Source organism: Micropterus dolomieu, linkage group LG22, assembly GCF_021292245.1.
Source record: "Micropterus dolomieu isolate WLL.071019.BEF.003 ecotype Adirondacks linkage group LG22, ASM2129224v1, whole genome shotgun sequence".
Classification (NCBI taxonomy): domain Eukaryota; kingdom Metazoa; phylum Chordata; class Actinopteri; order Centrarchiformes; family Centrarchidae; genus Micropterus; species Micropterus dolomieu.
In genome coordinates this window covers 6,672,202-6,687,718 of record NC_060171.1, presented here as the reverse complement: position 1 = coordinate 6,687,718, position 15,517 = coordinate 6,672,202, and the positions used below count along the sequence as shown (strand labels likewise).

General features: G+C 40.3%; 1 protein-coding gene across 15 annotated transcripts in view; it reads right to left on the bottom strand.

Moving 5' to 3' along the window:
- Positions 1-679: 679 nt before the first annotated feature.
- The window catches only part of kif21a (kinesin family member 21A), a 58,084-nt gene continuing 43,246 nt past the window's right edge, over positions 680-15,517 (bottom strand). For 2 of the 15 annotated variants that reach the window (XM_046036243.1, XM_046036244.1), the window contains 17 exons: positions 15,285-15,386; positions 14,743-14,908; positions 14,125-14,145; positions 13,298-13,355; positions 12,972-13,026; positions 12,680-12,882; positions 12,506-12,556; positions 11,927-12,052; positions 9,858-9,989; positions 8,233-8,307; positions 6,576-6,712; positions 6,100-6,274; positions 5,271-5,435; positions 4,517-4,634; positions 3,974-4,144; positions 3,156-3,355; positions 680-2,836 (listed from right to left, as the gene is read on the bottom strand). In XM_046036243.1, coding sequence (XP_045892199.1) covers positions 2,746-2,836; positions 3,156-3,355; positions 3,974-4,144; positions 4,517-4,634; positions 5,271-5,435; positions 6,100-6,274; positions 6,576-6,712; positions 8,233-8,307; positions 9,858-9,989; positions 11,927-12,052; positions 12,506-12,556; positions 12,680-12,882; positions 12,972-13,026; positions 13,298-13,355; positions 14,125-14,145; positions 14,743-14,908; positions 15,285-15,386 — 2,046 coding nt within the window. In that variant the 3' untranslated portion in view covers positions 680-2,745. The remainder of the gene's footprint in view (positions 2,837-3,155; positions 3,356-3,973; positions 4,145-4,516; positions 4,635-5,270; positions 5,436-6,099; positions 6,275-6,575; positions 6,713-8,232; positions 8,308-9,857; positions 9,990-11,926; positions 12,053-12,505; positions 12,557-12,679; positions 12,883-12,971; positions 13,027-13,297; positions 13,356-14,124; positions 14,146-14,742; positions 14,909-15,284; positions 15,387-15,517) is intronic. The other 13 variants (XM_046036245.1, XM_046036251.1, XM_046036252.1 and 10 more) reach the window with 13 other exon arrangements.

Below are 15,517 nucleotides of genomic sequence, written 5' to 3'. Positions count from 1 at the left end.
ATCAACTCTGGGAATTAGAGCAGGAGACAAAAAGTTTAAATGAAGAGCTCTTAACAGAAGTGTTGGAGGTGTCTGGGCACATATTTGAAAATCATTTGCAAATCATCTGGCCATGTGAAAAGATTAAGATATTTTGGGAGAACCTCAAGAGACATTTAGATTATGAGATCATCAAGAACAGCAACATATTTAATCTCTGATAAAGGATGAAGTAGCATTAAGAAGAAGCCTTCATCTCTGTTAAAATCTACTGGCTGCAGAAAAAAATGGAACCTCCCAGACTAAAACATTTGAATGAAAAACTGATGTTGGGAGTAATGGAAAACAGTCCCTAAAATGACATTATATCTGGATCTAGTAGCAGATATAATTGTTCATTATTAATATATCCGTCAACAGCAATAACTCATGTTTGTGCCCATAAGAGGCGGCTAGTGTACAAACAAATAATGATACAGTAAAACAGTTGTAATAAAATGTCTTCATACAAGTTAAAACTGTTGACACTGCATCAATGAGCACAGTGTCAAACAAATGTGAAACTACTTTTCTTAGACAGATTTGTTAAAACAACACGACACATTTGACTGTAGATATTTGAGTAAGTAAGCTGCTGATATAACAACAGCGATAAGTCCTTAAATCACTGATAGAAGTAGGAAAAAATGCACAGAGTTGGTTGTTTTTGACAGATGACATTTATTCTCACCAGGCATCTGACATTAGAATCGCTACAGAGTCTGTCAATTGAGAATGGCTACTAAAACTCCAGAGGGGAAATTCCCAGGATATGTGGAACAGGGACAGCATAACAAACAAAACAGAGAGGGTGGGGGACATAACTAACCGTAGGCCACTAAACATAATCTGCCACCTCACTGGAGGAAAAGGTCCGTCCACTTTTTTAAAGCACCTCTCAGTTCTCGTGTGAGACTGCGTTCAGATCGGTGGTCCCACAAAACTAACATTCAGTCAGATTTTTTTTTTAAAAATACATTGTTTACATACACTAGATATGTACCCCAATAATGCCTACAACTGCTGTTTCACTGAACATTCATAAGTGACAGCACACAATCGCAATAAACAGATCAGTTACATCAGGGAGACCACAAGTGTCTCCAGGAAGTCCCCACAAGGATCTGAACTGGGAGACAGACATCGGTCAACATGGCTGGGCTTACAACACTGGCAGAGTCTGAAGGCCTCTCCAAAAACAAAAAGATACTATTACATATATATACACATTGCTCGGTACTGAGCGGACTTCACCCGGAGTCCATGAAAAGAAGCCCTCTCATAGGGTTGAAGAAGGTGAGCGCAGCATGGGTGTTAGACGACAAGTCAGTAGTGTAGGTTCAGTGAGTGCTAACTGCAACGTGAAGAGTGAGCATACGTTTTTACATAGGATGAAATAACAGACAACAAGTGTAGAATATCCTCAAACATTGGACCTGCTCACATTTAAGAAGGATTAATTGTATCTCAAAGACTAATTATGTCGGTTTTCACAAGTGCGCAAGAGTTAAAGGAATAGTTTGACATTTTGGGAATTACGCTTATTTGCTTTCTGCCAGCAGTCAGTTAGCTTAGCTTAGCTTAAAGACTGGAAGCAAATGGGAAACAACTAGCCTGTTTCTGGCTGAAGGTAACAAAATCTGCCTAGCAGCACCTCCTTATCTTGTTTGTTTAATCCAGAAATTGTCATTTGTCATCTGCACAGATCAAACAAACATTAGTGAGCTCTAGAGGTGCTGTTGGTCAAATGTGTTGGAAGAACCAAGCTAGCCGTTTCCACGTTTCCACACTCCATGCTTAGCTAAGCTAACCAGCTGCTGATTGCAGCCTTATATTTAACAGTCTGATGTGTATCGTCAAACTCACATCAATTAAGCAAATAGGTGTATTTCCCAAAATGTCAAATCTTTGCTTTAAGTGGGACTGTTAATGTTCAGTGTGTTCTGTTCACGAGTGCAGTGCAGGACAGCAAAGACGACAAGTTTTCACAATTTTGGTCGCTGAAACAGCTGCAGAAATTGAGCAGCACAAAAGCAGGAGAGGAAAGTTAAGGGGAACGGTGATTTGTCTTTTTCACATACAGTAAAGCCACTTGTGTTATATGGTGGAGAAAGGGAGCACAGGGACATTGGTTCTGCTTTGAGTGCAACAATCCCAAGAAACCAGAGAACTGGGTTGCGAAGACCAGCTACCAACCCGTTAGCTCTGTCACCTTTTTCTCCTCTAACACTTACTCCCTATTTTTCCCTAATCTAACAAAACACACTGCTACCCTTTTCCGGGGTAACGGTGTGTCTGCAGGTGTACTTTATCCTGCTACAGCGCTAAACAGAGCTGAGCAGCATAGATATTGATAGTGTGTTTGTCGGGTTCAACTCTTAAATGTCTTGTGAATAAAAGTTCTTATCATGATCCACAGTGACATATTGTCTACAGCGCAAAAGACAAAAAGATGAGTTTATGCTGCAAAGAGTCATTAACACTATGGTGAACGGCAACTGATTACCACGACCCTCTGAGCATACAGAGTCTAAGAAAAATAATTATTATGCTAGTTTAATGTTTAATGTCCTGTTGGGTCAGTCATACAGGTTACATGGCATAGAAGGTACGCGTTTTAGGAGTGAGCATTGGGCTTGATAAGTTAGGAGTCAAAGTGCAGGGCAGCAGCATCAAAAGATGCTGTTAATATCCTTCCAGAATCAAACCCGGCAGGTGGCGCTGTGTTCAGTTACTGGCCACCTCGTCCGCATTGTCAACCACCTCTATGGTGCTGTCCAGTCCACCACGTGCACGCCAGATCTTCACAGTCCGGTCACTGGAAGACAGGAACATGAAACATAATTCAGATGCACACAGATAGCAAGCTACTTGTTTGATGCTACATAATCTTGCAGACCCTAGTTGATGAATAAATAAAAAAAACTCTGGTCAGTCTCTGTTGACTTAAATGGATGTATTTTTATTACAGAACAAAAGCCGACACCACACACATCGAGTACCTTTTACTAGCCTCGATATACCCATGAAAACACCAAAATCCAGTCAGAACAAGTTTCCAACAAGCATATCTCAAGAAATGTATCCAAAAAATAACAGACATAGAAATTGTGTGTTGGTGTGTGTGCGAGACTCACTCTGAGGCGGTGAACAGGTGGCTGCTGTTGGTAGAGATGCTGTTGATGGGGCTCTCGTGACCCTTCAGCTCCCCCAGAGTCCCCAGAGTATCTGTGTGCCACAGCTTGAGCACCCCACCTCTGCAGCCGCTCAGCAGGGCTGGGGACCCAGGGACAACACCCAGCGCACACACCCAGTCACGGTGGGCGTTCGGGACTTGCTGTTGGCGAGAATGATTCAAGATTTTACTCTAGGGTCTACTGAAAATTTGCATGAATGACACTAAGTTTCTTAAACTTTACCCTGACTTGTGAGGGCTTGGTACTCTCATAAGTAGGACAGATAAACTAAACAAGTCTCTCTTCAGATGACGTTTGTAGTAATGATCATGTGGTTGACATTGTCCTTCTCAGCCTGGTTATAGTTGGTTCATTAAACTTACCAAATTCTGTCGGACATACACCAAACCAAAAGCTTTAAGTGGAGTTGTTCTTTTAAAGAAAATACACCCTCCAGTTTGTTTAATACTTTAAAAAAAATCGCAGATTCACAAGAAGATATATGAAGGAGTCATGGTGGCACACACAATATACACACACACATACGTACATATATTGCATATTAATGGGTCTTTTTGCTTTGCGTTTCTTTTGTATCTTGTTTTAATGCCTTTTCATGTGTTATGTAAAGCACTTCAATGGCGTTGTTGAAAGAGGACGCAAATAAACCTACACTGCCTTCCTCAGCCTTCAATCCAGAACTGTGCATCAAACACCAAAATATTTCATTGCATCCCTACTGATCAGCTTCTCCGCAGTCTTTGTAATGTATCCAGTACCTGCAGCAGGTCTTTGCGATCCAGGTCCCACTTCTTGATACCGTTGTCTCGAGAGCCGCTGAAGAAAATGTCCCCCTGGACCACCAGTGACTCGATTCCATCGTAATGTGGAGGTTCAAAGTTGTGTGTTGGGCTGATGCTCCCCAGAGAGCCTTCAGTCACATCAAACAGCTGGAACAGCCAGAGTGTTGCATGTTAACAGGTGTATTGCACTTTATTGTGAAATTTTATATATTATATACACACACACACACACACACACACACACACGCAACACACACGCCGCAGCAATTTCTGTATTTTCAAAGAGGATTGAATATTATTTTTTTAATACCCAAGGTAATCATGCTAGGTTAATCTGACATGAATGAATAACTCCCACAGTCTTATATTGTGTCCCTGAATGCTTGAACAGATCATACGTCATAATCACATGTATAATCTTATCTTTATTAGACTGGGCTAACAGGAATCATTATGTTAATTCCAGAGTATGTGCTGTAATATGTAAATACAGGACACAGAAAGGAGAACAAAACACACCTTGATGTAGTGGTCCTTGGACCCAGTGATCACCAGGTCTTGGTTGTTTCCAGACCGATCCACAGTCAGGCACATCACTGGACCGAGGTGACCAGTAAGTTTCCCTGTGGATGCAAATCTGACAAAGAGACAAATTATTTATAAAAAAAAAAAGAGTCAATCATTTCACTCCCAGTCTGTACGTTTGGGTCACTACCATGAATTACATTAAATTATATCAGACGTCCAAAGGTTATGGCGCCTACACTGTTACAGACTTATTTCATAATTCACTCATGTAAAAAAGTGTCTTGTTGGTGTTGGGAGTCTGTTAATTGAGTTCAGAGCATTCAATCAGCCAGACTTCAGGTTATCAACTGTTTACAAAGAGGCAATTCATCAAAATGTATACCAGCTGGACAGCTTTGAATTGGATACCTGACAGGTTTCATATTGAATCAGGTCTTTCAAGTGTGCAACATCAAGAAATCGGGCTTTGATTTAACTCGCGGCGTGTGTTATGCATCTCAAAATAGTGCAGCAGTGTCAGAATGAGCACAGTAAAAAAATAAATAAATAAAACATCAGGGAATGATGAAACAGATTGGCATCATGGATTCATTTGTGACTGGACAATAGTTAATCTTAAATTGACTTTGCAGATATTTTGACTGAACAAATCTACTAAGTCAGTTGGTCTAAAGCCCAAATGATCACTATGCAGTATCACTGAACCTTTTCTGACCAGTCATTTAAATTTAGCCCCTCTTCTTACCTTCGTAGATCCCAGACTCTGACTGAGTTTCCGGCAGCGGCGTACAGGACCGTCCCGTTAGGGTTGAGAGCGATCTGGTTGATCTGATTCTCTCCTGCTGGGATGGTGACCGTTCGGCTGGTGTTAGACGCACAGACTTCCCCAACACTAACCTGACCAGACGACCTGAAGATACATGAATGAGATATGTAAAATACAAAATGTTTTGTCTGTCAAGAAATCCTTATGAAATAGGTAAAAACTGTTGTGCAAAAAGAATCCCATTACAGATTTACATAACAGATGTGAAGTATTAATACTTTGACAGACAGAGCTGAAGCATACTGATGAATTTCAGTGGTATTTTTAAATCTACATTTAGGAATTAGCTACTTCTAAAAAGGTCATTTGAGGCCTACTTAAAAAAAAAAGTTCTTGGATGATCAGAGGTGGTGATGGAGCAGTGGATAAGACGCATGCCTTTGGTGTGAGAGATCTGCGTTCGAATCCCACTGTGACCCATCCACCAATGTGTCCCTGAGCAAGACACTTAACCCCTCGTTGCTCCAGAGGCGTGCAACCTCTAACATATATAGCAATTCTGAGTCGCTTTGGATAAAAGTGTCAGCTAAAATGTAAGTGTAATACATGTGTGCAAAACAACACGAATGCATAATACATTATGTCATACACAAGTTCTACCACATGTACAATGAGTGAAGAACGCATGAAGAAGAAAAAAATGTTTCTTCAATTAATAGCCGTTTTTCATTTCAATTTCGACAGATTAAGCTCCTTCGGTCAGGCCAAAACACAGCAGCCTAAAACCCGTTCAGGTGGTCACACTCACGTTAGTGTTCGGATGCACTTGGCTGAGTCCCGGATGTCCCAGACTTTGATAGAGGAGGTGGAGACGGTGAAAACCAAACTGGAGCTGTAGCGGACTGACACCACGTTGTTCGGGTGACCAGCCAGGGACATTATCTCCTGACCCGTCACCAGATTCCACACCTTACAGGTCCGGTCTACAGGAGGACAGGCAGTATGTCATCTACATCACCAGTTAATATATATATTTATAAGCACAGGGAGCATGCTGAGAAAGAAGTAAAAACTCGAGCAACAGAGAACAGACCAAGACTGATTTATCCACATACTGTGCACACTGCAGTCTTGGTTAATCCCTGTCAGGTTTTGTTTGTCGTTGTATAACAGCATGTCAAAGTGTAATAAATTGCCAGCGCCATAACTAGCAGACGTGAGGAATACTAATTAGCGTGAAGAAGTGAAGGGAGGACGGTAGGAGGGAGGATTGTGGGTTTTAACCTTTGGATCCGGTGAAGAGAAGGTCATCAGTGCAGTCAACACAGAGAACAGCTTTACTGTGGCCCTCTGCCACATGGACACACTGTAACGTCGCCTGCCGACTGCTCTTAGTAGCTGGCACCGGGTTAATGACGCCCCTGGAAAACACACACACACATCAATAGATGCAGCACGGACACAACTTTGTCTAATAATCTGAGTGCACACCCACATAACCAGAGTCATGCACAGCATGCAACTCCCGTGGCTGATTAGGACGATGCTGCAAACCAAAAACACAAAGAGATGACAGTAACAGTCCTTAGAGAAAAAGTGGACACTGGGAACAGAGTCACCGTTAGAAGAAAAGAAAAGCCAAGATTCCTTAAGGAGCTTCTCTTTGAGTCCAGAATAGATAAAAACACCCAATGATGCAAAGACAGACGATAACTGGATAAAGTGGTGTTCATAAGGGACCACAGCCTAGATCAATCATTAATTGGCTGGTTGTGTTGGTAAATTAGCATCTAGTAGTGTAATTGTTCAATTACTACTCTCTAACAGTTGTAGCTATCAGTATCAGTGGAGCAGCAGGATGAGCTGATTGTGTGGCACAGATCCAGACATCAATATTCAGGAGTTGATTGAATGAGCTTTAAAAAGGCCTCCTGTGTGTAGAATAAAAACTAATGAAAAGAGAGGATTATTGAGGGTTCAGATTCATTATCAGTAATAAGCTTGACAAGATGACACTGTTTAGGTTTATTGTAATTGTCTATTGATCCGAGCGAGCGTAACTACCTACCTACCTACCTACGCACAATTACAGATAATCTCACCCTGGACACAACCTGTTCCTACTTCTCCCCTCTGGTAACCGCTACAGAGCACCGTACGCCAACCAACAGACTCAGAACAGTTTCTTCCCACAAACCATAAGTCTGATGAACAGCTGACTCTGACTCACATGTCAGGAACAATTTCTGTGCAATAATTCCTGTTTACTGGCTACCACTTACCATTTATTTGTTCATCATTCTCCATTTCAGAGCTGTTCTTACTGTTCATACTGTCATATTGTATATTATACTGTATACCAAATCCACCTACCTCATGTACATAACACCGCACATAATACTTATATATTCCAGCATCCTTTGCACTCATCCCACTGTGTACATGTATGCTTGTATGTGCACCTGTATATCACATCCACATCTGACATGTACATAATAATGGTAATAACAATTTACTCGTGCATCCTTTGCACTCTGCTCATGGCACGACTGCACTATTGTCTCAATCTGTCTGTTCTGTTTATAGTGTCAATATATGTGTTCTCTATACTGCAGCCTGTGTGTGATTTAATTACTGTTATTATTCTGTTAATGTATAAGTAAGCGCATCGTGAGCATTCTACAATCCAGAGTCAAATTCCTCGTATGTGTACATATACCTGGCAAATAAAGCTGATTCTGATGTTTAAGTCACTTTAACCGTTCATGTCTGGTTAATCTAGTGTTCTGTTAGTCTTCTGATTTGTCAACGCAAACAGTGTAGGTCACGATGAGAAAAAGATTCCACACCACGTGCGTCTGTGATTCAGATTCACCTTTGCTCTGTACACCAAAGGTGAAATTTTAGTGAACTATATGACAAATAAAAAACAAAGTTGTACTTGGGTGGACCGGCGAGAGGAGGGGAAACAGAACGGAGGATGCGGTTGGAGGACAAGTGGTGACATCCATCCGTCCTGGAGGGGAAAAGAATATAAGATATTCCCGAGACCTGATTAACTATTGACTTAAATGCTAATTACTTCCTATTTTTATCAAAATCCTTAATTGTTTTTACATAATTCCATATTGGGTCCAACTTAACTTCAAGAAGAGCTAATTCTAAAGTGAAACCATGTACTCATGAGAGGGGAAAGCATATACAATAATCATGTAGCTTTAGTCTGACAAAATGTCACTCCTTGTATATAATCAAAAGCCATACCAGTGGTTTAGCATGCCTTAGCAAAAGATATTTTCTACCTTCCATGTATCCAGTTTGAAAATCATCATGGTGAAAGTTTAAACTCAGGTAAATTTATGTTCCATCCATGTACATTACATTTTTTGTGTCATGTCACACAGGCCGTGCCCAAAATAAGTTCCTATTTGAAATTTGGTATGTATTTATTTGTTAACCCTGTGATTTAATTTGAGTGTCTAATCTCTAAGTTTAGAATATATGCACTATAAAGTGACATCCATGGTATATACACATTACCTTCAGCTACAAATTCCACAATGCAATGTTTTAAATTTAATAGATATGTAAATTACAGTTATGCACTGCTGTACCTCTCAGTGATTGTGCGTTCGGAATCTCAATGTAATCCCAACTAGTAAACTATTGAGTGCTTATTATGCAGAGAATAGTGATTGAGTGAATAGGGGAGTGATTTCAGACACAACCACGGTAATGCATTTGCAAGTAGAGAACACCTTATTTTGAAAACACTCCTACATTCTGAATTTATGGGCTGCCTGCAAAGAAACACTGCATTGTCGCATTGAGAAGTTGGTGTGTAATCAGGAAATCAAATCCAGCAGGAAAAACAACAAGCAAATGTAATTAGGACAATCTGAAGTTGGCAGTTTCTTGGATAGAAAATGCCTTCTGGCAGCTGACTTTAAAATGCTTGAATGCTCCAATAAAGACCACAATCCTTGCTTACTTACTACTATGCAACAATGTAACATGAAGAAAACAAGACATTTACGCTAATGGATTACCTGTCATCAACAAATCTGTGCAAATAGATTTTCATTTCTATTCACTGAACTGAAAAGGAAATGTAATGGCTACATGGAAGGTGGAAAACAAAGATTCAATCCTACAGTATGCTTTGCAAAATGGTCAGTAGTCATGTGCATTGAAAGAGTCAAACAATACCAATACTTTGCTATACCACTAGTATGATCTTCAATGGTTTTATGATATTTTTAGGGACCATTTTGACACAATGTGCACTTTAGATTTCTACAAAATAGCAATCAAAATGATAATACTACCTTGAGAAAGCTAGTTTTTATTATAACACTCCAAAAACTATATCAATGTGTTCGTACTGCTACAGATCTACATGTATGTCTCGTGTCTACATTAACAGGAGATACAGTACCTACTGTAACTTGGGAAATAAGACAAACTTTTGCAGTGTAATGCTGCCGCTCATCCTGGAATTTTCCCCTGACTTTAATCTGACTCTCTGGCAGGTTTGTGTCAATTGTACTTATCTCCGGTTCTTACTTATCCTGCAAGGCATTTGCAGTACGCCCCAAATACCCTGTCACACTGCTAAACACGGCAATGTGGTTACAGGGACGAGCGGTAGGGGAGAGGGGAAGTGGTGGGCTGCTCTTCAGGCTCCTGATGACTGGGCTGTGAAGGAAGACAGTAGGGCTGCCAATTAAGCTGCAGCATAATTAAAGTGGGTGCTAAGCTGTTTACACACTACTGGCAGGAGTGTGGGAGGACTCCATGAGGACAGAAGGGAGACGCATATGCTGCATTCATGCCATGGGAGCAACTGTCAGGACAGCTTGACAGGAGAGTGTTCACGTGTTCATACTCATCTGAAGCTATAAAGAGCTATAAAGGGAGAAGCTTTCCTGTTCAATGTGGTTTACTACATTTTTCAGCCTGTGGATATTTCAGGCCAGGATCGTTCTGTCAAGATACTGTCCTGACATGAAAGTTCCTGTCCCACCAGAGTTGCAGAAAAACATTTCTTAATACATTTTACAGTACTTATCCGAGGGATGTAGTATCCTGGTTACAGTGAAAAGCATTAAGTCAATTCAACTTTAGTTAAATAGCCCAAAATCGTCAATTCAACTTTAGTTAAACAGCCCAAAATCACAAATTATTATCAACATACTACCCTTGAACCCTTTTTTAATATTGTAAATCTTCTTTTGGAGGCTTTTAACTGTAAACAGAAAATTGTTTACCAATTTTTGGTATGAAAATAGTACTAGCATATTGCACCTTATTTCAAAGTATCTTCTATCAGCCACTTAAATCTAAAGCAAAGCTAGTTTTAATGCACACACACAAGAAAATTAAGAGAGACTAGAAATTAGATTCTTATCCTTCACATCTAGCCTGAGGGTGTCGGCAGATTAAATGCAATGTTGTAACCTAAAGGGTTCCTTTCCTCTGGGTTGTCCTGGTAGCCTAGTGGTCAAAAAACGTATTTCATCATCACTTGTTCAATTCTAGTCAGGAACTCAAGATTCCAGTCTGTCTCTACTACCTGCTGTTTAATAAAGGCTAAAAAACATCTTTAAAAAAAAGGAATAAACATGCATCCGTGTCATCACAAAATGACAAGCAATGAAATGTATTTCTTTTGTTTGTTCTATGTAAATAAAGAAATCACACTCCGTGATGGAGGCGCTCTGAAGGCATGAAGTCAGACAGAGTTTCCAAATAGTTTTAACCACTGGAGATTTGACATTGACGTTTTTTTCTCTGTATAGAAAATGCCATCAACTGGCTTTGCCATATGACATGAATGCAGCGATATTCAGGACTCATATCGACCCCATACACACACAGACCCATGAGTGCAGAGTGAATGTAAAGAAAATGTAGTTTCAAGTGGGCAAACAGTGCACAAAGCACCCAGGAATATGTTTACACATCTTGCCAAGGAAAGCCTAAAAACTCAAATATTAAGACAATTAGTAACTATTCTCAATAGTCATCACCAACGTAAGATTCAGTTATCAGCTGTATAAATTAATCTACAGTATTTCAGTACTATATATCTTCAGACAGGACGTCAGGGACTAGAAATGTTTTTGACATGTAAATACGCGTTGAGATCATATTTTAATTTTTCAACAGACACACAGCAAATTTTACAAAAACAGCTTACTCAGCACGTTCTTCCATTTCAGTCTCACACACAAGAATTTACTGATAAGACCAAGAAAGGGAAAAGTCAGTGGTTTCTTCAATAAGTAGAATGCTTATCTTTAGTAGATCAACAGCAGAAAGACTGATTAGCATGTTGAACACCGAATTTGAGTCAAAACCACTAGGAGTGAAAAAAGAAAACGTCCCCATTATGGCTCAATAAAGAGACATAATATCAAAGTTAGGTAAGAATAATACGATTCAACATTCAACATAGAACTTGGCAGGTGAAAGGTTATCCCACCAGGCACAGAGCATTTTTGATTTAGGTGATTTAGAGACCACATGCTTCTCTAAAGCAGGAAACCGAGAGGAGTATTATTAGTAGAGTTGAAGTGAAGTTATTTATATTTTTCAGCTTTGCAGCCACAATGTCGGCATCAAGCTCTTACTGTTTAATCTCCTTGACTTTTGCCCTGTCGGCAGCTGCGTGTGCCTTGTCGTAGGTCTTCCTGCGAGAGAGCGGGGAGGGCTCCGGCGCTCGCTTTTCCACCCCAGACGAAGTTCTGGAGCCAGAACTGACCATTCAGTTTCATATAGTTACCCACAAACGACACAAAGAATAATAATAAAACAAGAATGTGAAACCGAACATAAAATAATGGTAACAATGAAGAGATGAGCATGCAGTACACATAGAAACACAGTTACCTGATATTTAAAGTCCCAAAACAGTGGTGGTTCTTCGCCAAGCTCATTTTTAACTACTCAGGACTGTGTAGATTTTGCGTTACACTAACATATAATTCTATTACTTTACTTGCTGATGCGCTGTCAGCCAAGGCTCTTTAAAAAAAATATACAAGTCAATGTGCACTTAGAAGCAGGGTCTTTTGCAGGTCAGTTAAAGCAGTCTGGTTAGTATCTTTGCTTTCAGCGTGCAACTAAGCTGTAATGAGGAATTAGAAAGGCACTTTGTGCAGGGAACAGTAATAAATGAGCCATACAAATGTTAATATTGGCCCCTTTACCTCAAAGGACTCATCAGTTGGAGGAAGGTATAGCCATTTGATGTAAGGATGCTAATGAATAATGTAAAACAAAATTAAATAAAGCGGAGGACATAGCAGCAACATCAAACATGCAGGAAGGAAGGAAGTAGCAATCACTGTGTTAGCAGAAGAGTGTGCCGGGCCTGGACTTACATGCTGCCCATTTTAGAGGAAAAGCCGGGGGAGAGAGCTGTGTAGTCCCTGACTGATGAGCCTGATGAGTCCATGTCTCCTCCCCCATCTGGTGTTTCAGCTAAGGGCAGCATCGGACTGGAGAAGTCTGCAGTGGGTGCGTCGGGGGCGGAGTCACTGTTTGCGTACAGCAGCTCCATCTGGGTGGTGGTTCTTCTACGAGCCTGTACAGCACAGATAAGTGAAATTAAGACAGGAAGTAATTGGGGAAAAACTAGTATATGACACATTAAGCCATTAAACATTGTAATACCTTATTTCTCGTTTTGGTGTCACCACAGAGTTTCATGAGATCTGATGCCAAGGTGCTGGGAGGAAGACATGAGTTTTATATACGAGTATTATGGACTTTTGTAAAAACACACAGTGCATAAAACAACACAAAACAGAACACAACAAAGATATGAACTAAACAACATAACACAAAATAATGTAACATAGCATAATATAAACATTTCATAAGATATATAAAGATAAGTAACAATAAATAAGAAACATGATAACATAATGCAAAGCAACATACATAGCATAGTACATCATAAGTCAGCATAACATAAGCACAACATAAAATAAACTCACTTTCCCTCTGCAGAAGGGCTCTGGGCAGACTCATCACTGCTGCTATCATCCCCATTTTCTGTCAAATGAGATCAATGAATAACATAAGAGTTGAAAGAAAACCTTGGCCGACTGAGATGACTGGTTATGACTTTCTAAAATGGTTCTTAGCAAGTACACCTTGCCTACGACTAAATAATTTATCCTTCAGCTCACTTTCGCTAAAGGGTTGTGTGAAGCAATTTGCTTGTCTTTCATTAAATAGCTGCACAAAATGGATATAGGAAAGAACAAGTGAAGCAGATGAGGGCGATGTCAGCACAGCGCCATGCTGTTTTATCGACAAACAGAAACTTGGTCCTCACTGGGCTCAATGGAATCAGATGGATCGAAAAGGGTGAGGGGTCAGAGAGCAGTCAGGTGGGGAAGGATATAAAGAGAGATGTGTGGACGAGTTGGGGCAAAGGTAAAAGACCTGATATGAGACAATAAGGTGGAGGAGTGTGAAGAATCATTAGTCCGTTGCTCCAGGTGGGGTCAGCTGACCTATAGGGTCCAACAGAGCTATAATATCCATGGTGTATGGTTCCTGTGGAAGGGTCTGGGGTTAGCGGGGTGCTAAAGCATGGAGGCTGTAGCACATGGTGAGCTAGGAGGAGCAGCAGGAGGAGGTAGAGTGTATCCAGATGAAGGGACGGGAAGGAGAGGTCAGCAGACAGATGGAGGGAAGCCTTGTTGCATTGCACCTCATGCACCTGTTCATGTTATGTTTAGTTAGTTTTCAAAAGTCAAAGGGAAGGAACCATGCATTCATAACACAGATAAGAGTCTAATATGGTTTCACTTACCAGCCGGGATGTTACCTAGCTCTGCAAAAACATAAGAAAACAAAAAAGAAAACGTGGGGGAACAGAAAAGGCAATACACAAATCAAAACTTAGTCCCCCAAAATTCTAAAAAACAAACAAACAAAAAGAAAATAAAGTGCAGCTACAGTAAACAAGAGTCTCCTACTGAACAGAGGCTGGCAGAAATACTTTTACAATCACAACAAAAACACTGGCTGTAAAACCAACTCTGTAGCCTATAAATGTAAATGTTTTTAGGAATTTGGATAACAGTAAAACTATCTTTGTACCAGAGTTTAACTGGGGAATTATGTATCAGTTATAAAATAATTAGACCAGCTTCTATTCAGCAAAAGACAACAGGCAGGAGCATGTCAATGGGCCCAATCATGCAACTGGCCAGTAATCCAGTCCACTTCCTGAAAGGTCAAATGCTTTGTAACAGATACGAGGAAAGACTTACATCATCATCCCAGAATACAATCTGAATCCCAGTTTTACTTTACATGATATTAATGACACTCACAGGAGGTGGACTGGGTTAAACTAGGGGTCTGGTCCGTATTTTGGGTCCTTGTCTCTACTTCTATCTCAACCCAAACAGAACTCTTTTGTTACCTTGCAGTGCATTCCCCAGCAGCGCGTCAAGCTCTGGGTTAAACTCGGCCTTCTCCTTCAGCATGTGAAAGAGCAACTGGTTCTGTGTGGCGCTGGTGATCTCGGTCTGCTTCAGCCTGCCCTCCATCACCTTCACCTGAGACTCCTTCTGTGCTGCCTGGAGACCCTGAAGGGGTGAGAGCGTAGACATTACACAATGTTTACAGTGTTTTTCACTGTCCATCTCAAAATCACACCGACATCTTGCCATATGGTTTAATAACTGCAAATATAGAGTCATGTATCGGTTTCAAAACTTATGCAGTAATAACAATTTTAAAAAATGGCAAAAATGTATCAGGACTATATTTATTAAATAGCATCATTATGATGTAAATGTATCAGATTTATCCAAACGGCAAATTTTCTTCTGCAATCCCTGATTAGGATGATGTTAAAAAAGTATTTCTTGGCTTTCTTATTCACGTTTCAGGTTGCAAAGCTGTTAATAAGCACAGACAGTGGTGATTATTCCCAATGAACACTGTTATTAGGGCTGGTACCTTGTTGATAGCCATTGACATGAAGTGATCCAATAGAAAACGAGCTTCTGTCAGGGTACAGGAACCAACAACAGCAGAGATGTCCACTGTGTCGCCTTCCTCCTGGATAAAAAGGTGAAAAAGTGAATTTATAAAACTTCAACAAAAAATAAATAAAATAAACGTGCACCTTTCATCACATAAAAGTTTGGTGAATTAGAAACCCCTGTTAAGCTGTTCCTCCATCATTTTTA